This window comes from Mirounga leonina, unplaced genomic scaffold (assembly GCF_011800145.1).
Source record: "Mirounga leonina isolate KUSES-001 unplaced genomic scaffold, KU_Mleo_1.0 Mir_170, whole genome shotgun sequence".
NCBI classification, from domain to species: Eukaryota; Metazoa; Chordata; class Mammalia; order Carnivora; family Phocidae; genus Mirounga; species Mirounga leonina.
Genome location: NW_023270433.1, coordinates 8178436 through 8206327, shown reverse-complemented (window position 1 = coordinate 8206327; position 27892 = coordinate 8178436). Strand labels below are relative to the sequence as shown.

The window sequence follows — 27892 nt, the reverse complement described above, 5'->3', positions numbered from 1 at the left end:
GGAAAAACATGAAGAGGTTTGAGCCAGTGAGTCCTGTTTTAACCAGGTCTCCACTGTGCACAGGGTCAGTTGACTGGATACGAAAGATGAGAACGTCAGCCCTCTCCCCCGCCTTCACCTCCCCTTCACCATCTTCCAATTTTTTGTTAGTCGTGTTATTATTACTACACAGTCCAAGTTTATGTCATACACATTATGTTCAGGAACCATCATTCCTACTGGTTAGTGTTTTTAAACAGATTCAGTTCTTACCACCTGTGTTCCTCCACAGCTTTTCCATTCTTGGAGTCGTTATTTTAACAACTCCCTTATTTAGCCGGATTTCCCCATGAGGCAGGTTTTCGCAAGTCCTGCACGCTCTGATTTCCCTCGTGGAAACATCCGCATGTGACGGCCTCGCCTCACAGCCCCGCGTGCCTCTGCGCCTCTCCCCCAGCACTTGCAGACCCTGCTCCCGTTGCCTTCTGACACCAGATGCTGCCGTAGAGAAGTCTGAGCAGTCTGATCCTTTCCTCTTGTAAGTGACTTGGCTTTATCTGTCTGGTGGGTGAAGGATTCCTTGGAGTTCAAAGGCACAACAAGAGGAATGGTTCAGAGTGGAGTGTTCTGTACCAAATTTCCCTGGAACATGGCATGCCCTTTCTTCATTTCAGAGGGATTCTTTGGGTTATCTTTGACTTCTTCTGTGCCATTTCTTGGCTTTCCTCTTTCAGGGATTCCAGGCATCCATACATTGGGTGCTGTCTGCCTTCCATGTCCCCTAGCTTCTTCCTAGAAGCTATAATCTCTGTCTTTTCCTCACAGACGCTCAGACAATCTGTCTGTACTTAGATATTCATCTGATCCTTGATTGGTCCCCTAGGACCCCAGTCTCCCTTTCCATGTTACTCCTTTGTGTCATCATCTCATTTTTCAGGTCTTGCTTTATTCAACCCATGTTCCAAATAAGCTGTTCTCCTGCTCAAAGCACTTGGGGGGATTTCCTTGTATCCCTGGGGGCTGCCTCCTGGGCTGAGCGATGTGGACACTGCTCTATTCCTTTTTCTTTTTTTGTGTGAGAGGATGTTTGCTAGGTTGCCGTACCATTTCTTTTTGTCTTCCTCCCATTTGAGAAGCTCCATCTGGATATTCCATGGCTTGGATGGAGGGAGTCGACATCTGGCCCTGTTCCCATGTATGTGAGGTGGGCTGGCTTTTCCTCCTGCCGTGCTGTGAGGTCAGGGTGCTTTGTCTTTACCTTCTTCTGTAGCCTGGGGGGAATGCAGGGCTCAGACTCCCACGAGGCAGGAAGCACGCAGTGTGTTTTAGATGTGGGGGCTCTATTAAAAGGCCTGTATCAGGGTTTCCTCCACCTCACTGGGGGCTGCATCCCATTCCAGAAAGGGGCGCCCTCAGGTTTCAAATCACCCCCTCAAGGGAACCTTCATTTCTGCCAGAGTATCCACCATGCTGTCCACCCATTTCATCCATTTCTTGCCAATATCTGGTGCCACTCTGAAGAGGGAGAAAGGTAGGGACTCTTGCTCAGACCTACCGAGAAGCCTCGGAGGGCAGGATACTGGAGCCCTGCTGTGTCACACCTCTTGGTCAAACTCCGCAATCCTCCTTTTCTTTCCTTGGCTGCAAGTTTCTGAAGTTCATGGCTTCAGTTCATGCCCCGTTTCTTGTTGAGTTGCAGCTGGTAAATTCTTCTACTCCTAAGCCTTCCTAATTATTTGTTGGTTTTGTTGGGAGAGGGGAGTCTGGCATCTGGCTTCACTCCACCATTTTCACCCAGAGGTTCTTAATCAGTGCTTAAAAGATAATAATAATAATTATTATTATTATTGAGGTGCCAGTCCTCATAACACGTCCATTGCCTGTGCCTCTCTGGGGCCTCTGAGAAGGGGGGTGCAGTGTAATGATTAAAAACCCTGATTTCAGGGGCGCCTGGGTGGCTCAGATGGTTAAGCGTCTGCCTTCGGCTCGGGTCATGATCCCAGGGTCCTGGGATCGAGCCCCGCATCGGGCTCCCTGCTCCTTGGGAGCCTGCTTCTCCCTCTGCCTCTCTCTCTCTCTCTGTCTCTCATGAATAAATAAATAAAATCTTAAAAAAAAACCTGATTTCAGGTCAGCCTGGGTTGGATTGCCTGCCCTGCCACTCGCTAGCCCATGAATTTGGGGAAGCTACTTAACCTTGCTACTGCTGTTTCCTCATCTGGTAGAAGGAGACAATAAATGTACCTACTCCCCAGGCTTGTCTTGAAATCTGGAGCAGACCCCAAAGGGCTCCTGGGCTCTGAGACTCTAGCCCTTAGCAGCAGTCCTGTCTCCCGAGTCCAAACCCACATGTGATCAGTCCCCCTCTGATACACCAGAGCCCCTCTGATCTCATGAAAATCTTTGTTTCCAGACTGTCACTCAGAATTGAACCGGGAAGCAGCTCTCCGAGACTGGTCTCTTCCAAGGAAGATCTCGCAGGTACTGTAGCCACCTCGAGTGGGGACACACCCACTCACGGCCCAAGCATGGCTGCTGGGGCTGGCCCTGACTGTGACAAGGGCCCAGTTGAGTTGCAGGTTGGCAGACTCCACGGTCCTAGCAGCCCTAGTATACCAACCTTCCGGGCTCCTAATCCATGAGGCCTCTGTGGGTCACCTCTGGGCTGGGGCTCCCTGAAAAAGCCTGGGACCCGACAGCCCCAAGAGAGGCCAGATCAGGACCCCAGGTTGGGAACATGCACAGGGTAGAGAAAACCCTAGGTTCTTCTCCAAGTCACCTGGGCCCTTAACATTGGGCCTTCTGCCCAGGCTCGGGTTGATGTGCCCTGGAGGGGGGCTGGTGCATGGGATGCCTGGGGACTTGGTGCCTCCAGACACAGATGGCTCACCCTCCTGGAACATCAGCTTTATTCACGTATATGGGACATACAAACAGTGTCCCTAGTGATTAAGGGGGTTGGGGACAGGGTTCCCATCAGAGGGATGTAGGTAATAGTAGCAGGATTCTAAAGCAATTGTTGAGGGCCATAGAAGGAACGGTAGCAAACACTAACCATTCAAGACTTTCTACAGGAGGTAATGCCAAAATTCTGGAGCGGAGTGGGCTCAAATCAAAAGCTTTCAGCCCTTTAGTCTCCTTCAAATTTGTCTGAGTAAGAGGCCTCTGCCGCCTTATCTGGTTAGCTTGCCTTAACGGGATAAGCCAAGTCTCTGGCCTTCCCTGCGTGCCAAGAAGCCCCCATAGTCACACTTTCTTTCTACCCTCCGGACAGTGCCAGAGGATTCATCTCCTAGGGCCCCTTCCTGCTGCAGGCTTCCATTACTTCTGCCCCTGCTGTGTCTGACCAGTCCCCACTTCCCGCTCCATGCATGCGGGAGCCATTGAGCGGGGAGTGATGGGAGGGCCTGCCGTGAGCCCGGCCCTTACAGTGAGCCAGGTACGCAGGGAATGAGGCAAAGACTTGCCCACATGGGGCTTAGGCTTTAGCAGGGAGACAGGCAGCAAAGCCATGAGGGGGGCAAGGCGTGGCACAGGAAGTGAGATGGCAGAGGGAGGGCCTTAGCCTTGCCTTGAGGGGCCAGCTCTGCCTCTCTCTAGCGCCTCTCTCCATCCACAGGCCAAACTCGAGCCTCCTCTCTGCCTGAGAGAAGTGAGGCCTCTGGAAGTTTCTCCAGTCAGGCCTCTTGCACATGCCTTGAATGCCTTTCCCTCACGTTTCCATGTTTGGCTCTTGCTCATCGTTCTAAACTCAGAGAGACTTTATTTCAGCTCTTCGTTTCTTTATGACACCCCCATTTGTAATTATTCTCTTTGGTCACTGGGCCTCACTTAATGGGTCACTGGATGAGTCTCCGGCACCTGGCATAATGCTTGTGCTCTACGGATGCTCGAGCCTCCCAGGGTTCATGGATGAATGGATGAAAGGAAGGAAGGACCAGGCTGAGGCTTCACTAGCCTGGAGCACAAGAGGGGTCTTATTGCTGGAGCCTCATCCCTGAGCCTCAGAGAGCCTCCTCCTCCCCAGTGCCCTGCACACCCATCTGCAGCCCAGGCAGCCTCCCCTCCCGAGCCTCAGCCATGGCAGCAGAGGCCTCCCCTTCCCCCAGGCATCTGTCTGACCCAGATGGTCCCTTCAGTTGACCAGCACCTGCCTCACTACCTCCTCCCTGAGGAGGAGACCAGGGTCCCATCTGTGCCCCCAGCCCAGTTCTGCACTGAGCACTCCTCCTGCTAGGCCGGAGGTTGTAGACCAGGAGCCAGCTCAGAAAACTAACACTGCTAATTGGGGGCCTTAAGAACTGGCCCTCTCACTGAGCCCTGGGGCAGGAAAGGAGGAGCTGTACCGACTTTTGACCCCTGCCTATGGTGGAATCCAGGGCCTGGGAGCCAGGACCCGGCCCCTGGCCCAGCCTCCTCAGGGTCCACCAGACTTTCCTGTTTTAGCCACTGTCCCCTCCATTGGCTCTGTCATTTATTAGCCATGTGAGGTCAGAACCCAGCAAATTAACTGACCGCCACATCAGTCAGAATCCCGGCAGGAAAGAGAATTACTCCCCCCACCACACCCCGGCTCATACGAAGAGACTTTAATGATGCTGAAATGGGAATTATGTAAAGAACAGTGAGGCACCAGCACCTCTAGGCTGAGGGACCTGGCAAAGAAAAGGTGTCCCCAACTCCAGTGATTGCTGAGCTGAGGAGGACTCGGCTTCTGAGGGAGCAAACAGAACAGTTGGCATACCTGCCAAGCCTCTGTGTCTCCATCTGTAAAAGCCATAATGCCTCCCTCCCATGGCTGTTGTGGGAACTTACTGAGACCATGGGTGTGAAACCGTCCAGTGCCTGACACACAGTGTAGCTTTACTAGGATGATGTGATTGTCGTCGGTATTATGACTGTGCCTCTGTCACTGAATCAGCTTTGGGCTTTGCACGAAATGCCGCCGCCTCGGGTGTGCTTTCCTCCCACCGCACCCCCGCCCTCCTGGTCAGGCCCCTGTTACACCAGGGTTGGCACACTATGGCCCAAATCCAGCCCACCCCTGTTTTTATATTGGACCACACCCGTCCGTTGACATATTGTCTGTTTGCTTTCCGTGACAGTGGCAGAGTTGAGTGGCTGGGACAAAGACCCTGTGGCCTCCAAAGCCTAAAATATTCACCGTCTCGCTTTTTACAGAAACTTTGCCAACGCAGTGTTCTGCACTCTTGCCGAGCTGGTCTGTACTTCTCCACAGCCCTTCCCCCTGTGGGGATTAAAGCATTATCTGTGCATATCTGTCCCACGTCTGCCTTCCCCCCAATGTAAGGACCCTGCCTGGCATCCCCGGAGCCTGGCACTCAGGGTCCCTGGGGAAATAGCCGCGCTCGCCTGTCCTCGCCTCTCCAGCCTGGCCTCTGCTGCCCGGTCTCTGAGCTCCTGGCCGGACCCCGCAGGCGCTGGGCTCTGGGAGGCGGCTCTGGGGCTGCCGACTGCTGACTCCACACTCCCTTCCGGGGAAGTGCTGATGCTGCACTTTCACACAGTGCTGCGAGCCCGGCTCACAGGAGTGTTTTCCGCCAGTTTGCCAAAGCCCTGGCTCCCGCCCTGGAAGCAGGATGTTAAGGTTTTCATTGATCACCAGAGGGCCCGGGAGCGTCTGGAAGGCTTCCGATGTGCTCAGTGGTCCTGGCTTCCCACCCGCAGCCTCGAAGCCTCTCCGAGGACAAAGAAGCGGGTACCGCTGCAGCCTGGGCCAGCCGAGGGGTCCTGCGGAGGGTGGGACCAGAGGGGCAGTTCCCAGGAGGCCTTCCCCCATCTGGCAATCAGACCAGGCTGCGTGGCAGGAGCCCGGTCAGGCCCAGGGACAGGAATGTGCCTCTTGCAGTCCCAGGAATGGGAGGAACGCAGCCTCCCTCAGCTCCTCAGGATGGGGGTTTAAGTTCCAGCTCTGGGTTCCCTTTCCAGCAGTCAGGCACCCGCCCCCACACCTGCCAACGAGAGGACCAGAGATGCCTTCATTGGTTCGTGCACTCAGGATATCCAGGCCAAGGGCCTGCTGTGACAGGCCCTTGCAATGAGCCAGGTTCCCAGTGGAACGAGGCAAAGACCTGCCCGCATGGAGCTCGGGCTTTAGCAGGGAGACAGGCAGCAAAAGCCATGAGGGCGCAAGGAGGCATGGCACTGGAAGGAGCCAGAGGAGGCCAGCGTGAGCAAGACCAAGATAGTTGGTGGGCTCCCTGACCCTTCCGTGTGGCTGTGCCCGCTTCTCTCACCAGCTCGCCTGCCTCAGGCACTGAGACCTGCTGACCCAGCACTGGGAGGAGCCGGGACTTGGGTCTCTCAGAGGGCTTGGTTAATGTCAATGTGGTCCGGGCTGAGGCTGTGCCCTTCGTGTCTGTGATGGCCCCTGCGCCCCACAGAGAGCCGCCCGTTCTCCACCCTGGGGAGTGGCCGTGCCGGCAGCTCCGCACCAACAAATAGACTGTGAGAACGGAAATGGAGAAACCTTCTCAGTTTCTGGGCTGTGGAGGAGAGAGGGTCAGGAATGCCACGTTTTCAATCCCCATCCCCCCTGGATGTAATGTTTCGTTTATATAAATGAACTAATATTTTCCTGGAGAGCAAAAATCATAAAGAACGTTGACCCCCAGAGGGGGCAAGTAATGTTTGTGTGTGCCTTGGAACCGATGAAGACATTTCCAGATTCTGTTAGCCCCGCCTCCTTGTGGCTGAACCAACTGACAGGTTTTCTCTCAAGAGTCCTTGGCAGCAAAGCAAGGCCATGGAAAATCTCAGCACGGGCCTCAGGTTTCTGTACTCGTACCTTTAGACCTGCTCCCCACATACCTCTATGTCTTCCTTGTCCTACTGCCTTCTGGGGAAAAGCCCTGCTTTGGAGTCGGGCAGACCTGAGTTCATGGCGTGGCTCCAGCCCTTCTCAGCTCTGGGACCTTGGGCCATCGGCTTACTCCCTCCGAGCATTGGTTTTCTCATCGGTGACATGGCCGTAGGAATAAATACTTCATGTAGGCTTACTTCCCAGGACTGAGGCTGTGCCAGGAAAGCCCTCAGCACAGCGCCTGGCACATGCCTGCCACTCAGGATCCCTGGCTCATGGCCTGCACGGGGCAGGTTCCGATGCTGTCCTAATGGAGGGACAGCACCACACAGCTGACAGAGCAGGAGACCGGGCACCGGAGGGCCCTCCCCTCAAGTCTGACTCACCACTCACCAGCTGTGCCGGGGACCACCACTGATAACCGGCCACCCCAGAACCTAGTGGCACAGAACCACCATTTTGTTACAGGTATGGGCTCTGTGGGTCAGGAAATAAGACAGGACACAGTCAGGATGGCTTGTCTCTGCTTCACCATATCTGGGGCCTCGGCCGGAAGGACTTGAAGGCTGAGAGGGACTCAGTGGCTAGGGGCTGGAATCATCTGGACGCACGTGCTGCTGGCTGTTGACGGGGCCACAGCTGGGGCCGAACACATATGTACGTGTGGCCTCCCACGTGGGCTGGGCATCCTTACTATATGGCAGCCTCAGAGTCATCAGCGCCTACCTGGCAGTGCTCCCCCAGAGCGAATGTCCCAAGAGCAGGGTGGAAGCTGCGTCACGGCATCGGCGTGACCCCCCTCAGAAGTCACGTGGCCTTGCTTTTGCCACGCTCTGTTGGTCAAGGCAGTCACACAGGCTCGGCCAGGTCCAAGGAGAGGGGACGCAGACCTGACCACTCGACGGGGGCAGTGTTGAGAATTTGTGGACATGTGTTGAGACCACCACACCAGCTGGTTCGTGGTAGGGAAACAGAGGCTCAGAAATGATGATGGTGGTGGTGGTGACAGTCGTGATGGTGGTAGTGGCGGGAACTGGCATGCATTGAGCTGGTACTTGCTGCCAGGCACTGTTGTAAGCGCTTCCTGTGTGTTCACTCAGGACCCTCACCCCTACCCTGTGAGGTGAGGGCCGATAGCCTCGTTCTGTAGGGGGAGGTACTGGGGCATTCACCCCCTCATCTCTCGTATGGAAGAAGGAGCAGAGCCAGCTGCTAAGCTCAGGGGTCTGGACTGGTCACCTGTATCCCATGCGTGGAACAAGAGGGATGCACTTGAGGGTCCCAGAGCAGCCGGGGCTCTGCCCCCATTGCCCTTCGTGTCTATGCAGTACAGTAATAGAAAGTACAGTGTCTATGCAGTCATCACTGCCTTGGATGACAACCTTGGCACATCCAGGCCTTTCCTAGAGACACTTTTGAGTCACATACTGTCCCTGCTTAGTTCTTAGAAGGCCGGTTCTGTGTAAGAATCACAACTCCAAACCTGATTTGGCATTAAATCTTCTTCACTCCCCCTAGCTGGGGCCTGATCTCTCATGGTCAGGGTTGGGGGTGCTTGGCCCTTCTCCCCGCCGGGACATCCTCTGTCTCTGTTGGCTTGCTAACCTTGGGGCCTGGGGCGAAGGACACAGTCTTAACAGTGGGCGCTGCTGTCTTGGAACCCTCCAGGTGACAATTGGTGTACTGATGCTTCTTCACATGGGTTTCTTGGGTTTTTCAGAGGTCCCCAGGTCCCTTGGCTGGGACATGTGCTAATCCATTCTGGGACTACTACAGCTCCTTCACAGAGTCCGTGCCCCTGCCAGCTCCTTGCTGCTTGGGTCCCTGCCAGCCCTTAATTCCATGCCGGCTGTCCTCACAGGGGGCCAGTGTGGTCGGTGGGAGGCCACACCCAGCCTTGTCCTGACAGGCCTGCAAATGCAGCTAGCCCTGGTGTGGCCACCGCTGTCCTCTGGCTGGGGCCGTGTGGGCTCCCATGCCTGAGTAAGGCACTAGGAGTCCCCTGGGTCTCCCAACTGCTGGGGACATATTTCAAGCTCCCCAAGTGGTCTGTGGAGACTTCCCCCTCCACTGGAGAGTAGTGAGCAGAAAAAGAGAGCACCCCATGGGCAGGGGTGGGGGGTCCCCTTTCCATAGTCTCCCCCGTTAGCACTTCTAGATTCTCAGGGTGGATTAAGGGGCTCAGGGGAGGCGCTTGAGAGCCGAGAAGCCAGTGTCTGCCTCTCCACTCTGGAAGTTCACATCTGCTCTGTTCCTCGTCTCTCATCTTAGTCAAGGTCAAGCAGAGGAACAGAGATGCCAGCCCACTTCCGTCCTACTCTGCTGCCCCGTTGTGGCCCAGCTCCACACATGGCACCAGTGGCTTCCCCGGCCTTGCTTGCTCTGACTCCAGGGAGAAAGCATCTGGGCCTCACCACTGTTGAAGGGGGGATCGGATGCCATTTTTCGGAAAGAAATGACCCGGGGCATTCTGAATGATGTGTGAGCCAGATCTTGGCTCACGGTGAGGACCCGTGAGAGCTGCGTGTATGAGAAACAAAGAATGTGTGTGATTGTAACACTGACCAGGCTCATCCGTGAAACCTGGCCTGAGAGGGCTTTCTGTGCACAGGGCCCCATGTCCCCGAGGGCCAGAGGGCAGCCCCGGGGAGGGCAGCACACACAGTCAGGAAGCCAGGAACCCCCTTCACCCATGCGCCACGTGCACCACGTGCACCACGTGCTCCGATGACGCTGTCAGGAGCCTCAGCTCCAGCCACGGTCACGCCCCTTCTCCAACACAGACAGGCTCGGGAGGCCCAGGAGCCTGGATGCCGAGCTCCCGGCAGCCCAGGCAGAGGCTGGACTGGAACTCGAGTCTTGTGACTCCAAGTCCCCTCTGCCACAGCTGCCTCCCATTAACTTCCAGTGTGCAAGATTTGGAAAGTAGCCCGTGAGCGGCTGCCGGCTGCCAGACTGCTTCAGTCGGACAGTGCAGACCCAGGGCAGGGACGGGGATGCTGCTGGAAGCCCCGTGGGAACGAGGCTCCCCGTCCTCCTCTGCAGAGCCCGCCCCTCTGTAGCCAGAACCCCACACCTGGCCCGGACGGCCCCCGCCTCCCTGAGCTTGTGCTGATGGGAGACTCTGGTCAACAGGAAATCCCATCTCATTCCTTTGTTACAAGTGGATGGGCGCCGTGAAGGCAAGTACAGGCCACTGGAGAACGAGGGACTGGAGCGCCTGGCCCCAAGGATGGGGGTCACCACCCTCTCTGAGGGCCTGCATCTCAGTGGAAGCCCTCCTGTCGCAAATTGAACCCCTGGCGAAGGGGGCAGGTCAACAGTTCTTGTGCCATTTCTCCCTTCTCCTGAGAGAAACATCTGGCTGAGCAGAAGGTCTTTTCTGGGGTGTTTCAGGCTTGTCTGCTGGTCCACATGGGTGGGCAGAGGAGGACGCTGCTCCTGGCGTGGGCCAGCCGACTCAGGTGGCAGGCTAAGCCCCTCCAGGTTGCTCTCCCTAGACACCTGCACCCAAGGGAAGGAGAGTGTGTTCCAGCCCCAAAGGTGGGTGCTGCCTGCACAAGGTGCCTCTGAGGGGTAAGAAGTGACAGCTGAGGGTGCCTGGGTGGCTCAGTTGGTTAAGCGACTGCTTTCGGCTCAGGTCATGATCCTGGAGTCCCTGGATCGAGTCCCGCATCGGGCTCCCTGCTCGGCAGAGAGACTGCTTCTCCCTCTGACCCTCCCCCCTCTCATGTGCTCTCTCTCTCTTACTCTCTCTGTCTCAAATAAATAAATAAAATCTTTAAAATAAAAAAAAAAAGAAGAAGTGACAGCTGAGGACGGGGCTGCTGGGCAGGAAAACAGTGCATCGCTTCTGACGCCTTCCACTAGAATTACAAGTGAAGCCCAAGGATTCATGAATTTAAAATGACACTTTTCTCAAATATTTGTTCTGTTGACCCTGGTTCTACACAAGTTCCTTTTTAGCCTGTTTTCTTCTCATCCCGCAAACGCTGGTTCTGTCCCAGACCTTCCCTCTTCTCACTGAGTTTACAACTCTGGATAATTTTGCCCACTCCTGGGGCTCCACACCCCCCTGTCTGGATGCATCTGTCCCCGGTGCCATCTGTCTCCTGAACACCGCACCCAGTGGCCTCCAGACATCAGTCCCAATCTGAACTTCTCATCAGCCCCCCAAGCCTGCTTCCTAAGTGAACGGCACCAGCCTCCACCGAGGCTGCCCTGAGTGCCCCTCCCACCATACCCCTGCTGGTCCACCTCCTACACACCTCTCGTCCTCGTTTCTCCTTCACGGCCTGTCATTTTGGCCCCATCCACATGCTTTTTTAGCTAGAGTGAGCTTTTAAGGGAATGAATCTGAGCACATCACCACTCCTCCTAAAAATCTCTACACCTTCCCCTCATTAACCTCCAGGCCCCTCACATGACGCTGCAGCTCTGGCTGCCCCCCCACCGCACGCACAGTGCCCGCCCTCAGCTCTTCTGCCAGGCTGGCTCCCTGCATTTTCTCTAGTAGCTTCCGTTGTCCGTCATCTTGAGGTCTTTGCCCTTGCTGCTCCTTCTGCATACGCCACTGCATCGGCTGGAACTCATGGGCCAGCCTGGATGTCAGACCCTCCAGCTCCTCTCTGACCTTCCCGTGTTCTCAGATGCACAGCTCCTGGCTCCGTGGCTCACCAGCTGCTTGCCCAGGCAAGCTCCTTAACCCTTCTGTCCTCAGGTCCCACACTGTAGCGTCGCGATAACAACCATGCCTGGGAGGCAGTGTTCTTGCACCTGTGTAAAGGCTTTAGCACGGGTTGTGGCACCTGTAGATGTGCAAAGTAGATCAGCTGTTAACCATCACCACCATCATTATTGGCGTGGTAATCATACTATTGGTGTAGTTATTGCTATTATCATATCTATTATTTCTTTCCTCCTATCAAAGCATGGGTCCCTCCCCGGTGTAATTATCTGCATAGTTGTCTTTGGCCCCCACCTGACTGTAAACCCCATGAAAGCAAAACATCAGCTCTCTAATCCAGTGTGGCTGACCAGCACCTGGCTCAGGGCTGGCTCAGGGTCAGGAAACATTTGCTTCAGGAAGGAGGGAGGGATGCTGTATCATTTCCTCCTCACAAGGAGGCTGCCGGGTCAGGCCACTGTTCCTGTTTTGCAGATGTAGAGTGAGGCTCAGAGGTGCCAGGTGACTTTCCCAAGGTCACTCAGCCTGCAAGTGGTAGATAACACCAGAGCCCCCACATCTGTCTGCCTCTGGACCCTGAGTTCTTAGGACCATTCATCATCCTGACTCCCACCCACTGCAAAGCTATTATTCGAAGGCCCTGTGCTCTTTTCTCTTCCAATCAATGAGTGGTCTGTTGGGCAGCCTGTTGGTTTCTTGAGAGAAATGTAATGAAAACCAGATTTTTTTTTTCAACATGATATCTCGTTCCCCACAGAGACTGTCAGTTCTCATATGTTCCAATAAAACTGCTAAAGAAACAGCCACTTAAAGAGCTTTAAAGATTATTCATGGAAAAATTATGCTGAGGAAAAATAGAGCAATCCTCTGAGATAGTCAAGCCACATGGTCAGTTTTTCCAGCTGTTCGTGCCATATCGGGCCGGGCAGCGGGGACCACACTCTGCAAAGCAAGGGGCCAGAACCCCGGCTCATTATCACTGCCCCTGCCCCTGCCCTTGCCCCAGGGGACATGGAGAAACAAACTTGCCAGCTCCCAGCTGAGAAACGGCCCCAGAAGACACGTGTCCCTGGTGATGTGACGTGGTGGCCACCCCAGGCTTAGTGGGGCAGGAACATGAGGCCTTTCAGTAGCAGAGAGCGTCACTTACTGGCAGAGAAGCCACCCCGGTCCCGAAGTCCCAACTGAATGGAAATTCTTCTGCTTCAGCGTCAGACCAGGCTATTGGTCAACAATGCAGGGGGTGGGAGTGGCCGAGACCCGGGGCACCCACAGCAGCATCAGCTTGGACAATGGACCCAGGCAGATCACAGCCTCTTCTCCTTGGGCCTCCCACCCTTCCGCTCAGCCGGGCTGAGGGCCATCTGAGGCCAGGCAGGCCTCCCAAGGCCATGCAAAGCAGCAAGAAGAGGGAGGCGGATCTGGGCCTTGTCCTGGAGGGAGAATCAGGAGCCGAGCGGAAGAAACCAAGGGCGCATCCAGAGGCATAGGAGAGCCGGAACATGCGGATCAGCGCCAGGATTCGGGAAGCACCTGGAGACAGGTGAGAAATGGAGTGAGCAGGAGTGAGCGGGACAGCCATGGAGGTTATCAGAGAGCTTGGAGAGTCCAGCTCTCTAGGCACAGCACAGCATGCACGGCCAGCTGAGAGAACGAAGCCAGCACCCCTCCAGCGCGTGACCTGATGTACCTCAAATGTCCCTTTAAAATGGCGACTATAAAATTACCAACTGCCTGCGAGTCAGTGAAATAGGATGTTCAAGTGTTGGGACAAGCCTGGCATGCAGCTGGTGCATAATAGATGTTTGTCCTCTCCACCTTCACCTGCAAAAGTAGCAGTTGGACCTTATGCAACACACGGTTCCTAGACGAAGTACCACCTGCTTCTGTCAGATCACCTCACGTGTGACACTGTCTCTTCTGCCTCGGGTTTTCACTAATGCCCGACCTTTGAACTGCCAGACGCCCCCCTGCCCCGCCACCACCGGGATAGCGGTGTACCCCTGGGTTGAAGTCCGGCACGTGGCAGCTGCGTAAGCCCTGGCTTTCCCACCTATGAACCAGGGCTGCTAGGAGAACCCCCCACATGGAGGGCAGCATGCCCCGGAGCGCGGGCCCCAGTCCCCCGTGAACACTCAGCCATAATTATCACCATTATTATTACTACGACAACACAGGGAGTCGAGTTCCAGTTCAAACCACAGAGGGCGGAGCAACGCAAGCTGACCTTTACAAAATACTTTCTGAACCCATGGTGGGAGCCAGGGTGAGTCAGACTGTAATCCCGCGTCCATGCCACTGATAAACAGGGCAAATTCCATCCTCTGCATGGATTCATTTATTGAGCAATATGTGCAAAACAAAAACAAAGCAGGATGGCTTCCATTCTTCCCTTTCCTCTCTGGAGCAACCACATGAGATGTTTCCTCCAGGACAGAGCTTGCTTTTGTTCCAACTTTTGAGCAGAATGTCTTCACTGGGGTGTGTGTGAGAATCACCTGGAAAGCAATGACCAGACCCACTTGAGGCCAATGAAATCAGAACCTCCAGGATGGGTCCGAGAAACTCCATTTCTCACACACTCTCCCAATGCCTCTGCTACATCCCCTGGTTAACAAGTAGAGCTGATGACGGTGTGGGATGCCTTCCTGGGAAGATGCACACAGATACTAAGCGGAAGTACATGTCCTCAAACATGTTCTAGGCTCAAATCTGAAAATCCTGGGGAAGGTGTCTGTCCCTATCCGGGGCCAGGAGCAAGGCCACATTGGTCTGGCATTGGCTCCCCTGTGAGCCCATCGGGGGTGGGAAGGGGGATTCCTGGAGGAGGTGTTGGGTGGGTGGTCCCAGGTGTCTACTCCATGGATTCACAATGCCTAGATGACATTGCCAACCAGCTCCTGACCTTGAAGCTTAAGCTCTTGAGCTGCTGCCTCCCCATTTGTGAATTAAGGCTAATAACCTGGATCTCAGAGGGGTGTTGTGTGGGTTAAGTGTGAAGGCGCTGAAGGGTCGCAGCACAACGCAGGTGGCACAGCCCAGTGGGGGGTCGCAGGAGAGTTCCAGAGAGGGGCTCTTTATAAAGACGCGGGCAGGGTATACGGACCCCCAAGGACAGCACAGCACCCCAGGGCTGGAACAGGGGTGCAGGGAGGCAGAGGTTACAAAAACCAGAGCAGAGAGGACTTGGGGAGCCTGCTTGCCTCTCAGGGGTGACCCCGAAGGAAAGTCTGGAGGATATGGTACCACAGACTCTCTCCTTCCTCCCCAGTTTCTGGCTAGGGCTCCCCATAGACCTGACCCAACAAGGAGCCAGAGGGAAGGGAGCCCACTGACCTAGGCCCCATAGCGCAGCTCCCAGTTCATAGCACAGGGTGGAAAAGGGTGCAGGACAAATCTGGAGGGCAGACAGAAGATTCCAGCACAGCCCCTGGCACATGGTAGGCATCCACGTGTTTTTGAAGTATTCTCATTTTAAATAATGAAATATTGAACACGTAGAGACTACCCATTGTACCCACCATCCATATTTAACACAAACTAACATTTTGTCATATTTGTTTTATATTTTTTTAAGTAAAATAACGTTAACTAGAGCAAAAGTCCCTCTTACACCATCCTTCCTTTCTTCCCTGTAGAGGTATCTACTCTCCTGGGACCGCTTTATGTTATTCCTGTGCAGGTTTTTATATTTTACTGCATATCTACTCATGTACAAACATATATACTCTTGTTTTGCATGTTTTAAAATGTTTACAAAAATGGCATCATGCCTCAAAATAAACATCCTTTTGCACCTTACACTTTCCACTCAGCATATGCTTCTAGGATTTAATTTGTATTGATACCTATAAATCCAGTTTCTTCACTGTTTTTTTGCTCTGTAGGATTTGTTGGATAAATAGACCACAGCTCATTCATCCATTTCCCTCCTGAGGGGCATGTAGATTGTTTCCACTTTTTAGCTGTTATACACAGTGCTACACTGAGCATCCTTGTACACGTGTCTCCTTGTGCATGTCTGTAGGAGTTTCCTGAGGGTGGATTCCTAGAATTGGAATCGCCTGCCCGCAGGGGCATGGTATCTTCACCTTTACTCGCCATTGCTACTTGTTTTCCAAATATTGCACACTGCCCTGAGCCCTGAGCCAGCATTCCCGTCCTTTCCCACCCTAGCCAATACTTGATATTGTCAGGCTGATTAATTTTTTACAATCTAATAAGGTAAGAGTGTTTTTTCTCACTTTTACTAAAGTATAATTTGCATTCCCGTTATCCCCAGTGAGATTAAGCACATTTCCCTGTAGTGATTGGTCATGTGGGGTTCCTCTCTTGTGAATTTCCCATTTGAGTCCTTTACCCATCATCTCTGTGTGGTTTGTCTCACTTTACTGATATTTGAAATTCTTTTTTTTTTTTTAAAGATTTTATTTATTTATTTGAGAGAGAATGAGAGACAGAGAGCATGAGAGGGGGGAGGGTCAGAGGGAAAAGCAGACTCCCCGCTGAGCAGGGAGCCCGATGTGGGACTCGATCCCGGGACTCCGGGATCATGACCTGAGCCGAAGGCAGTCGCTTAACCAACTGAGCCACCCAGGAGCCCTGAAATTCTTTATATATCTCAACACAAACGCTTTGCCGGTGATATGGTGACAGATCTCTTCTCCCGGACTACAACTTGCCTTTTAACATTGTTTTTGCTGTCTTTTGTTTGTTTTGGTGCAGAAACGTTTCATTTTAATGCAATCAAATGTATTCAGTTTTTTTAAAGATTTTGTTTGTTTGTTTGTTTGTTTGTTTATTTATTTATTTATTTATTTGAAAGAGAGAGCACCAGCAGAGGGAGGGGGAGAGGGAGAGGGAGAAGCAGACTCCCCGCTGAGCAGGGAGCCCAATGTGGGGTTGATCCAAGGTCTCTGAGATCATGACCTGAGCTAAAGGCAGATGCTGAACTGACTGAGCCAGCCAGGCGCCCCTATATATTTTTTTTTTTTTTGTCCTTTAGGGTTTATGCTTTTCGTTTCTTCCTCGAAGATCATAAAGATTGCCTTATTTTTTCCCCAGTAGTTTCGCATTTTTGCTTTTCACATTCATGATGTGAATCCACTTCTGTAATATATGGTGGGGAGACTCTAATTTCATCTTTCTCCACATGGAGCCCGATGGTTCTAGCGCCATATACTGAAAAGACCCTCCCTTCCCCACTGATGTGTAATTCCACCACCACAGTGAAGCAGATCTGAGCTCTCCCTTCTGATTTACTGAACTGTTTCTTTATCCCTGCCCCAAGACCAGACTATGTGAATCACTATTGTTTGGTGTTTGGTTCTGATATCTGGTAGGGCGAGGCCTCTACTATTTTTTTTTTTTTTAAGATTTTATTTATTTATTTGAGAGAGAGAGAATGAGAGAGAGCACATGAGAGGGGGGAGGGTCAGAGGGAGAAGCAGTCTCCCTGCCGAGCAGGGAGCCCGATGCGGGACTCGATCCAGGGACTCCAGGACCATGACCTGAGCCGAAGGCAGTCGCTTAACCAACTGAGCCACCCAGGCGCCCGAGGCCTCTACTATTCTTAAGAAATGTTTTGGCTACTTCGTCCCTTCATTCTTCCATTAGGATTTTAAGATCAGCTCAAATAGTCAGGTCAGGCAGTGTATGAACACTGTGCCAGTCGCAGTTTCAAGCAAGAAAATGGCGTCCCCACCTTCTCATTTTTTTCAGACACTTGCGAAGCCGCGTGGGGGTTGGATTTCAGAGGCTCAGACTGGAGGTAGAAGATCAAGTATGGGGACTCAGACCAGGCAGTGCCATGAGCAATGGGTACAAGGGAATGTACAGAATCTGGGGGCCTTGGCAATTGTGTATGGCAAGCTAAGAGGAGGTAAGAGAAGAGGCAAGTCACAGTCCAGGAGAAGCCGAGACAACCCCACCTTCCAGGCCAGGTGGCTGAGTGTCCAGAGTTGGAAATACAGGAGGAGGTTTCAGGTTCAGCCTTCACTGAGCTGAACTTAGGGTACCTTACAGAAGTTCAGATGGAAATGTCCCGGATATATTGGTTTCACGTTCAGGAAAGTATACATTTCAGAGTCCTCAGCATATCTGGTGAGTTAAAAGCAAACCAAAATGAGGAGCCAAAGAGGGAAGCCTGTGTAGAAAACACCAGTGTGGGAGCTTGTTGGAGGATAAGGAGCTTGTGGACGAGACAGAGTAACAGTAATAGAGAGGCACAGGGAGAGGCAGGAGAGCGAGACATCATGGACACCCAGGACATACAGCATTTCAAGAAGGACTGGTCACCAGCACCAGATGCCACAGACTCTGGTGAGAGGGACAACGGGTGTTCCTTAGTTTCACAAAGAGGAGGTCAGTGGAAATGTCACTGGGTATGGAAACCAGATTTCAGTGACTCGGGGGATGGGTGTGGAGGTGGAAGCAGAGCTAAGAGGAGCACAGCCCTCTGAGGGGCTGCGACTGGCCAGGAGGAAGACGGGGCCAAGGGACCTCGCTTCACAGACAAGGGTGTGTTTATAGGCTGGGGAAGGGGCCAGGGAGAGAAGGGGAGGTGAAGGCGTGACTTCTCAGAGGGAGCAGGTAGAGCTGAGAAGGAGACAAGTCCCAAGCCCCGGGCACAGCAGGGAGGCGCGTGTGGATGGGGCCATGGGTAGCAGTCGCAAGGCTGGACCCGGCAGCCACGGTTTCCTCATGGAAGTGGAGAAGGGGCTTAAGGACAGAGGGATTGGTGGTGGGGTGTGCGCACTGCCGGATGTGGACGGGAGGCAGAGGCGAGCCAACAGTGGGGAGCGGGAAGTCCGCGCCCCGGACGATGTGCGTTCCCCTTCCCCCTGAACCTTCCGGAGTGCCAGAAGGGAGCTAGACTTTCTGCAGCTACAGGCTGGGCACAGGGCTCATTATTTAGGACATGAAAGTCAGATAAGCCAGGCATGCTGGAGGACAGGGAACCCTGAGGTCCCTTGTGGATCTATAGCATCTTCTGGTGGAGGATCTGAAGCCCTGGGTGGACCTCACGGGCCCTCCAGGAAAGTTCCCCCACGTGGCTAGGCAGCAGCCCATTGACTTGCTGTGTGTTGTTGGGAGCGGCCAAGCTCCTGTGTAGAAGCACAGTCTCTTACTTCCAGCATCTGTCCCAGTAGCTAAGGCTAGACTAGCAGCCGGGGTCCCCTGCTTTCGAGACCTCCCTTCCCAAGCCACAGAAATAAAAGGGTGCAGTAGTGGTCGGGACCACGCCACACAAAGGATTCTGCTTCCATCTCTGCATTTGGCACCCAGTGCGGTTTGTGGCCCCAGCCCCCCCTCCCCACTCTCATGACCTCCCGTTGACCCCATGACTAGGGCTGAGGAGGACACGGTAATAATTGTCAGAATCACACAAGTAGGAGCGCTGTCTGTGGAACTCCATGTACATGACCTCATGACCTCCAACCACCTGCAAGGTCAGCTAATTATTCCCACTTTTCAGTTGAGGAACCCGAGGCTCAGGGATCAAGTTAAGTAACCTGTCCAAGGTCACCAGGTAGTAACTGATAGGCCTGGGGTCTCAGCCCCTGCCTCCCTAGCCATGCCCTACCTCAGTAAATCCACTGCCTCCCCCTGAGAAGCCCTCCAGCCCCTTTGGTTGAGTGAGCAGAGAACAGAAAGTGGCTACAGGGGTACGAGGCCCTGACGCTGGACTTGAACTCAGGAGACACACTGTTACGTCTCGATGCTGTCACCCAGCTGGGTGGCCCTGGATAAGCGTTACTATGGGGAAACCAGGCTAGGCTGCCAATCCCCACGCCCCCCCCCGCCTGCACCCCCACCTCCATCCGCACGTTCGCCGTATTAGCCAATGGCACTGCCTGGTCGGGGCGCCGTGCATAGCAGGACACCGGCCATTTTGACAGTTCAGAGGCTAGTTATCCTGCCAGTGAGGGGTCAGTGTCTCATGAGCAGAAAGCCACGAGGCTTCTGTGAACCTTGCCCTGCTTACAACAGCTGGGCCTGGTGCCTTACCCCACCTGGGGCCCCCTCCTCTGAGCCTCCCCAGCCCAGCCCCCACCATTGCTCTCTCTGTCTCTGCTCTGTTCACAGGCCCCTCTGCTGGCTCCAGTTCTGCGAGGTTCAGCCGGCGGCCCACCTGTCCTGATGCATCTGTTGCTGGCAGCCTCCCCACGCCCCCTGTCCCGAGACACAGGAAGAGCCACAGCCTGGGAAACAAGTGGGTGACTGAGCAGCGCCCCCCCCCCCACCGTGGGCTCCAGACTGGGCTGAGTGTGGGGCATGGGCTCTAGGGCCGTTGGGGATGCTTGTCCGCTGGGGGGCTCCCTTATCCCTCTGATAAGTGCTCTCGGTGTCCCTCCTCAGGCTGGCACAGGCTCAGGAGGAGTTGGAGGGAGGGCGGCTGTAGCAGGTGTGCTGGTGACAGGTGTCACTGGTTCAGGAGCCAGTGGAGGAAGCATGCGGGGAAGTGCAGGCAAGCAGTGGTGGGGTTCCAGAAAGTTAACCCAAGCTCGGTTAGTGCCTCCCTTATGGACAGCTCCAGAGTCCATTGGACCCCATGACTGTCATCCAGGACATCACCAAGTGTCTCAAGGCACCTGCCAGTGTTGGGGCTCTGAGTCTCTGCTTGCCAGTTGTTTCGGAAAGCCTGCAGAACAGTGAATCTGTCACTGGTTCACCCGGCCTTATGGGACTGACAGCTGGGGGTCATGTGTGGACTGCATCATGGCCGGGCCAGCCATGCCTGTGTCCCCGGGGTGTTGGGCGCAGACTCTTGAACAGTTGGATCCCTCCTCCCCCTGTTCTTCTCTACCCTCTCTCCCTCTCTCCCTTCCTTCCTTCCACCACTAAGACACAAGCCTCAGCCAGCTCAAGCTGGCCCTGGAGTCACTCACAGGCTGGAGGGGAAAAGGGTTGCTCTCTGAGTGTTTAGGGCTTGCTCTGGGTTAGATACTCTGCCACGTGCCTGTCAAGCGTTATGTCACTGAGCCCCTGCAGGCCTCCGAGGTAGGTGCTGTATTCAATACATTGTAAGAAGGAGTCCTGTCAGGTTCGATCGGGTGAAGTACTTTGCAGTGGTGAGTAAGGTTGGAATAAGGATTTGGACCAGATGTGTGACTCCAGAACCAGGCGTGCTGCCCCTTCCCTTGTGTGGCTCCATCGTTCACAAGCACTGTCCGCTCATGTGAGCCTTGTCATCATCCTGAGAGATGCAGGGCAAGTATCGTTAGTCCCTATTTGACAGATGGAGAAACTGAGGCTCAGAGAAAGGATGCGACTTGCCCAAGGTCACGCCATGAGATAGGGCAGAGCCCAGACTTGTACCACGGTTCTGGGTGGAAGTCTTTTTCCTTCAGCAGCACCATCTGCTCAGGATCCCAGGGCAGGTGTACTTGCTGTTACTCCACAGATAAGGAGCTTTGCCTTCTTTCTTCCTTTCCATTTTCCAGTATGATGTGTCAGTTGAGTGTAGTTGAGAGTAAAAGTGCGACATTCCCATCGGAGAAAGCGAGGCACCTGCTGGACGACAGTGTCCTAGAGTCCCGCAGCCCCCGCAGGGGCCTCGCCCTCACCTCCTCCTCTGCCGTCACCAATGGACTCTCCCTAGGTAAGCGTCTCCGGCCTGCACACGACAGGGGGCGGGCCACAGTCCGGCGTGTGCTCCGTGTCTGTCTCTGTCACTGTGCAGCGCCCGGTGGCCCCCACGCCCCACAGGAAGGGCTCCCTCCAGGGGTCGCCAGAGCCAGGGGGGGCCTCTGCTTCCTGGTCTCCAGGGCTTCCCTAGGTGCCCCGAGCGCGGCAGGCAGGGGGAAGGAGCCGCCAGACGCACACCTGAGACCCGCTGTCATTGGTTGGCCGCTGCCAAAGCCTGGTTGCTGCCCCAGTGTGCAGAGCCAAGTAGGGGGAGCTGCCTGGGGACGGCAGCTGGGCGGGCCACCAGGTCCCTCTTGTGTACTTGTCTTCACACTGAGAAGCCAGAGTTAGGGAGGATGAAAAACTGATCTTCAGGGATAAAATTGCGTGTCTGAGCTTCAGCCAGAAATGGTACTTATGTCCGTGGAAGGAAGAGAAACGGAATCGCTGAGGCCAGGATGGAGAGAGGTTGAGTCAGAGCCAAGTTCACTCTTGCGCTCTGGTCACAGGCCTGTCCCCCTGCAGCGCCCAGGTCACCTGTCATTACTACCATCACACAAGGACACTGTCCACTGGCTGTGCCCGTTCAGTGTGCCTGTGCTTCCGTAGTCTGTGTGTCCGTGTGTCTGTCTGCTTCCCTTAACAGGGAGCCCTCCCAGGGCTGGTGGCGGCTTAGGCAGTTGCCAGGCCGGGGGTTTGATCTGGTGAGGTCTGCGGGGTGGGGGGCCCATGAGCCCCGGGAGGAAGTGGGAGGAAGGGGAAGGGTGGTCCCTGCGAAATGAGGCCGGTCTCTGAGGCAGTATCACCGGGGCGGGGGGGGGCGGGGTGGCAGCTGTCTCCCACCCCCAGAAAGGCTGGGACAAGCAAGGTCTGTGTCTGCCTTCTGGCCTGGGAGGAAGTCATCCTCATTGGACCCAGTCAGGGGTTTACGACAGCTCAAGACAGTGCAGCCCGTGGTTCATAGGTGTCAGTATGTTGGGGAGAAGAATTCCGGGGTCGGTATGTTGGGGAAAGGTAAGCGGGTCTGTTCCCAGAGACTTGAATATGCCGATGGGCATTCTGGATCTCCAAAAAGGCAGTAGAGTCTGCAGGTTCCCCCTGTCTGGTCATGGAACCCTTTTCCTTGGAGTGCCCTGGAATGGGGTAGGGATGGGGAGGAGGTTCCGAGGAACCAGTCTGGGAAACGGCAGCCCCAGAGCCTCCAGCTGGGCAGCAGGACAGTTGTTTTACATCCGGGAAACTTTCTGAGCTGTGCCTGAGCCCAGGCCTTGACTCGGTTTTCTGAGTCAGGCACAATGCTGTCCAGTATCCAGACGGGGGATCACCAGGCAATTTGGTTCTTGGCTCTTCTTCTTGGGAAACTCAGACGTTTTTCTGTATGGAGCTGAAAGCCCTGCGTGCATGTGCCCTGTTCGGAGCCCTCACCACCCGGTGACTCCCGAGGGACCTGAGACCTCCTCCATCCCCCTCTCCCCCTGCCCAGAGTTGGTGCCAGCAAGCAGCCCCGGCAGAGGCCGAGGCGAGGCACCTCCAAGGTCTGAGGGAGAGCAGAGAACTCGGCAGCGTGCAGTGACAGGTGTCCTTGTGGCCAGAGCTGGGCCTTGGAGAGCAAAGGGGCAGCCAGGAGAGGTGGAGCTGCTCTCTTGTATATGCTGGCCGGGAGGTGAAGGGCCACTTCCTCAAGGCTTCTGTGTCATGCCAGGCAGCTGCTGTGACAGTCCTGGCCCTTGGGAGAAGAAGTGCTCATTTGGCCCTTGTCCTCACTAGGTGAGGCTTGTTCTAGCGCAGGTTTCACTTGGGCCAGGAGGGAGGCAGTGGTAGGGCCAGGCCAGGCCAAGACAGAGGCCAAGGGTGCAGAGTCTGGTGGGCCAGTGTGCAGGCAGCTGCAGCCTTCGTGGGGGTGGGTGGGTGGGAAGAGAGCAGGGAGAAGGGAGTGGAGGACCTACCTGGGAACAGTGGGAGGGGACAGTTCTTTTGAACCTCCCAGGAGAGCCAATCAAAAATAGCAGTAACACCCCGAGTCACATGGATGCCCGCAGGGTCAGAAAGCTGTCTCTCTGGCATTTCTGCAGAGCTCGGGCCTGGGCCTGCTGACCCAGGAGAACAGACTCCTCTGGGGTTGGCCCCTCTTCTGCGAGGCTGCCACGCTCATTGATCTGTGTTCCTTTTCCAGGCAGTAGTGAGAGCTCAGAGTTTAGTGAAGAGATGTCTTCAGGGCTGGAAAGGTGAGTGTGGCCTCAGCTCAGTCTCCCCCCCAGGGCGGCGCTCAGGGCTCCGGGCGGGGACCAGCCCCCAACCCCACCCCCACCACCCCGCACTGGCCCAGCCTGGGGAGGCTGTGGCTCCCCAGGTCAGCTTGGCCCAGGGGCAGGGCCCACTCGGAGTGGGGGGTGGAAGAGCGAGCAGGATGGGCATGGGGCAGGGGTCCCAGCCCCATGCTCTGAGCAGCCCCACTCATCATCCCGCCCAGAGCTAGCCCAGGAGCCTGAGGCCAGCACCTCATCCTCAGGCCAAGCTGCCGAAGAGACCTTGGAGCAGATTTGGTCTGAAATGTGGGTTCTCAAAACCAGAAGCCTGAGATGGGCCTGGTGTGGAGATGGGCACGTGGCTCCGCCTGGTGGGGTCTGAGAGTGTTACACCCACATGGCCTCGGGCATTGGGCTGACACCCATCCACCTTGCTGGGCACTGTGACAGTGAAGTGGATCCCAGCCCAGGGTTTGGCTCCCTGTGGTGAGCCCTTCTGCCCCCGGAATGGGGCCTCCTGCTCAGGAATCCATCCACTGCATCTACTCCACGAGCTGAGGCTTTCTTTGTGCCAGGCACCAGATGGGCTCTGGGAAGACAGACTCTGAATGGGGAGCTCCCATAGCTATGGTGCCCCCAAAGGTGAAGGGGCATCATGGCGACTCGAGGTCTGAGGGGAGGCAGGGAGAAATCCACGGACACGGAATGCTGCAGAAAGGCGGATTTGCACCATCCTTCGGAGTAGCCCCTCCAGCAGCGTGCAGGGGCCCCGTGCACGCACACTCACACAGTTATGTACGCTCTACACACACAGACTTATACTCACCATCTGCCATGTGCGTGTGCACACGTTTCCCAAGAAATGCCGTGTGTGTGTGTACACATTCATGTGTACGTGCACTCGTGTACTCACACAGATGTGGGTGTGCCTACACATGCATACATTCACACACAGCTCCCACATATACTCACCTCATGCACGTGCGCTCATGCTCACACACACACGCTCTCTCTCTCTCTGTCCACACTCCTCACTTCTCCTCTGGTGCCAAAGCCTCCTGTCTCATCAGTCTCCATAATCATAAAATGGCCAGAGAGAAGATGAACCCACCCAGCAAGTCCTCACAGGGCAGAGGGACATAAGTGAGAAGTCATAAGTGACCTTGGTTGAGCATTCCCTGTGTGCCAGGCACTGTCCTAGCCTCACTGAATCCTCAAGCACTGCTACACAGTGACTCCTCGGAGTGTCCCGTTTCACATCTATGGACAGCAAGGCTCAGAGAGGTGAAGTGACTTGTCCTGCTTCATACTCCTCGGGGAGGGCAGAGCTGACCTAAATCCACATCCTCCTGACTGCTGAGCCCACCTCTTTGTGCTCCTGGCCCTGTCCAGAGGGCCACTGTGACAGCTATGGGGACTGGCCCCGCATCAGTTGGTCAGTCTGTCCATCTTTGTGGAAGCGTAGATGGAGGGCTGGAAAGGGGGAGGAACAATGCCATGAGCCCTTGGAACCTGCTCCCTCTGTCCCTGCTACAGGACCCCTGGAGGGATATTTGCTCTGTTCTTGCCTATGCCCTGGGGCCAGCCCAGCAGTGAGGATGAGAACCAGACAGGCTCTAGGGTAGACTCCAGATCTGATGAGCAAAAGTCTGACTTGTGTCAGCATCAGTCAGGAGGCCCTGACAAAGGGGGCTTACAGGCAAGCCAGTGTCTCCTGGCCACAGGCCAGTGAGGGGACACTGAATGGGAAACTTTTGCAAGCATGGTGCCTGGATCCAGACCTAAACTTACCCACTGGCTCATTCATTCCCTCATTCCCTCATTCATTCAATCAGTGGCTGTTTATTACGCCACTGTGTCTTGCCAGACACCACGCTAATCACTGAGGGCAGCAAATACGGCTCCTGATGAGCACCCGTGACCCAGACCAGAGCCACCAGGAAGACAGTGAGGGGGTTCCTGCCCCCATAGAGGGTGCTGTGCTTACTCAATAGCGAACCCTGTAAGATACCGCATTTCTCTTTTCTCTCTTCCACTTAGAATTTGGCATTCAATTTACTGTTCATTGGAGCGTCCGTAGTAGGTGCTTTTTGGGTGGGACCTCCTGCAAGAGCTGGTCTCCCAGCTGGCTCACCCATGCAGATGCCCAGCCCTGCCTCCAGCAGCCTGCAGGGAGAACATCTTGTTTCTCATTCTCTGGGGACCTAGCTCTGGGATCATAGCCCGATGAGGGGAGCAGGAGACCACCTGCTTTGGAAGATGCCCGTGGGGTTAGGATGAGCCCTCCAGTCCACTCCGGGACCCACGCTGCCCCTGGCCTCCAGCTCCCATGGCCTGGCCTCCAGTCTGCATTTCCATCTTGCTCTAGCCTCTTTCCATGTCCACCAGAAAGAATCCATTCCCTCAAATGCTTGTGAGCATCTGAGACTTTCATGAAGAGTCCATGGGAGAGCTGGAGGGGAGGGTTTGCCTCACGGTCTTTGAAAACCTTTGTTAAATGCCACTCTTTCCCACGCAACTCGGGGACCACAGTTCACCGTGCCACCTGGGCCTCCCTGCCTCACCTTCACCCACACAGTGCTCAGCCCCACTGGGGCCTCCCTTCATGCCCAGGCCACTTTGCTCCTGCTCTACAAAGGCGAGCAGATCCCCTCTCCCTGGAAGCCAGGGCCACCCTGCCTGGGCCCAGAGGCCAGTGTCTGCCCTGAAAGAGCCTCCAGAACACATTTCAGCAAAGCAGAGCCTCCCTTCTCAGAGACCCTACCAGCTGGTCTTGACCGATGCTCTAAGAACACAGCCTTCCCTATACCCTTACACTTGCATGGGCGGGCAGTGACCTCAGACCCACAGCCAGTGGTGCAGGAGAGGGCTGCCCCCCAACACCTGTGAGAGAGGACGAGGTCCTGGCTTCTCCAGTCCCCAGAGGCCAGGCCAGGGTGGGGGCAGCACCTTGCCCCACAGCCCTGAAGCTTAGGGGCCACAACCTTCAATTGCCTCGTCCACCAGGCCTCCGGCCCTGCTGACAAGCTTGACCCAGGCCAGGAAGAGAAATGGAGCCAAATGCCAGCATGAAGGACAGGGAGGTCCCACGCCAGTGACCCCTGCCACCAACACACACCCCTCCGTTGGTCTTCAGGCACATCTCAATCACCCTTTTGCCACTATGACCAGGCAGGCAGGAGGGTTCCCGTTGTCCGATGGAGCGCGGGGTCATTGGCCTTGTCTTGCAAGTTTGCCTTCCCTGAGGTCTCACACACGGACATTTCAGCCTGGCAGCCCGAAGGCAGTCCTTGAGTGGCAGCCAGAGCTCAGGCTATACCCAGTGCTTTCCTCGAGTGGCCAGCCTTAACGAGCGCCCACGATAGAGCCCACAAGAGTCCTGGGGACCCTTTGCACTGCTCTCTCTGAGAGCGGGCCAGGCGGAGGGACGATAGCCCCACTGACCCTGTTCTTGCTAGGACTGTGCATCGAGGGTTCAGGGGCCGAAGGGGGCCTCCTGCTGCAGCTCAGCTCTCATCCTGCTGTCCCTTCATCCCTCTCAGCCTCAGCAAAGCCACAGGGCCTGTGGGCTGGGGCGGGGGGGGGGGGGGGGGGAAACAGACTAGCCATGAAGTGGCCAGATCAAGGAAGAGTTGGTTCTGCTGCTCTAAAGACCCTCCCCTATCTTCGGGGCCCAGAATGAGGACAGAATGGTGGTCCTGGGTCAGTGCCCTCAACATCCGGAGGCCAGAGTCACTGGGCTGGGGGTGAGGGTGGGCCCCCTCCTCTCTTAAGACCCTACCTCATGTCCCAACCTGCACCTTTCTCACCTCAGTATCCTGGGTTGAGGACAAAGGTTTCCAGGAGGACCCCGTATCACACTGTGCTTTCCCAAGGAGAGAAGGCAGGCAGCCCTGAAAAGGCATTTTCAACATGTACTTAATTAACTAGAAAGTAGGGACTGTGGACACTGCCCTAGCCTAGTCTCGAGCAAACCTCAGGCTTCTCAGAAATTCAAGAGGGAAGGGAATATTTTAGGCCAATCAGCAAGAGCTAACAGGTGCTTCTTTTTATGCCTGATTTGGCACTAAAGAGAATAAAAATATTAGCCTAAGTTAATTTTAAATGAAGTTTTTAAAAATAGGAACAAAATGGGGCGCCTGGGTGGCTCAGTTGGTTAAGCGACTGCCTTCGGCTCAGGTCATGATCCTGGAGTCCCGGGATCAAGTCCCGCATCGGGCTCCCTGCTCAGCAGGGAGTCTGCTTCTCCCTCTGACCCTCCCCCCTCTCATGCTCTCTCTATCTCATTCTCTCTCTCAAATAAATAGATAAAATCTTTAAAAAAAAATAGGAACAAAATGGATGATAGAGGTGAACACATATGTATGTACAAAAATATGCAGTGTCACTCTTCTCGGTTCTGAGTTCTAGGGCCACTGAATGAATTTCTTTCCTTCACTTTTTTTCTCTATTGTCCACATCTGCCACAATGGGTACATGTTTCTTTTATACCCAGAAAAAAATTAACATTTTTTTAAAAAGATATAA

General features: G+C 54.9%; 1 protein-coding gene across 2 annotated transcripts in view; it reads left to right on the top strand.

Annotated features, from left to right (window-relative positions):
• Positions 1-27892, top strand: part of RALGPS1 (Ral GEF with PH domain and SH3 binding motif 1) — a 273380-nt gene that overhangs the window by 227239 nt on the left and 18249 nt on the right. Inside the window, exons 12-15 of one of the 2 annotated variants that reach the window (XM_035015774.1) lie at positions 2393-2460; positions 19578-19704; positions 20936-21093; positions 23293-23344. In XM_035015774.1, coding sequence (XP_034871665.1) covers positions 2393-2460; positions 19578-19704; positions 20936-21093; positions 23293-23344 — 405 coding nt within the window. The remainder of the gene's footprint in view (positions 1-2392; positions 2461-19577; positions 19705-20935; positions 21094-23292; positions 23345-27892) is intronic. The other variant, XM_035015775.1, reaches the window with a different exon arrangement.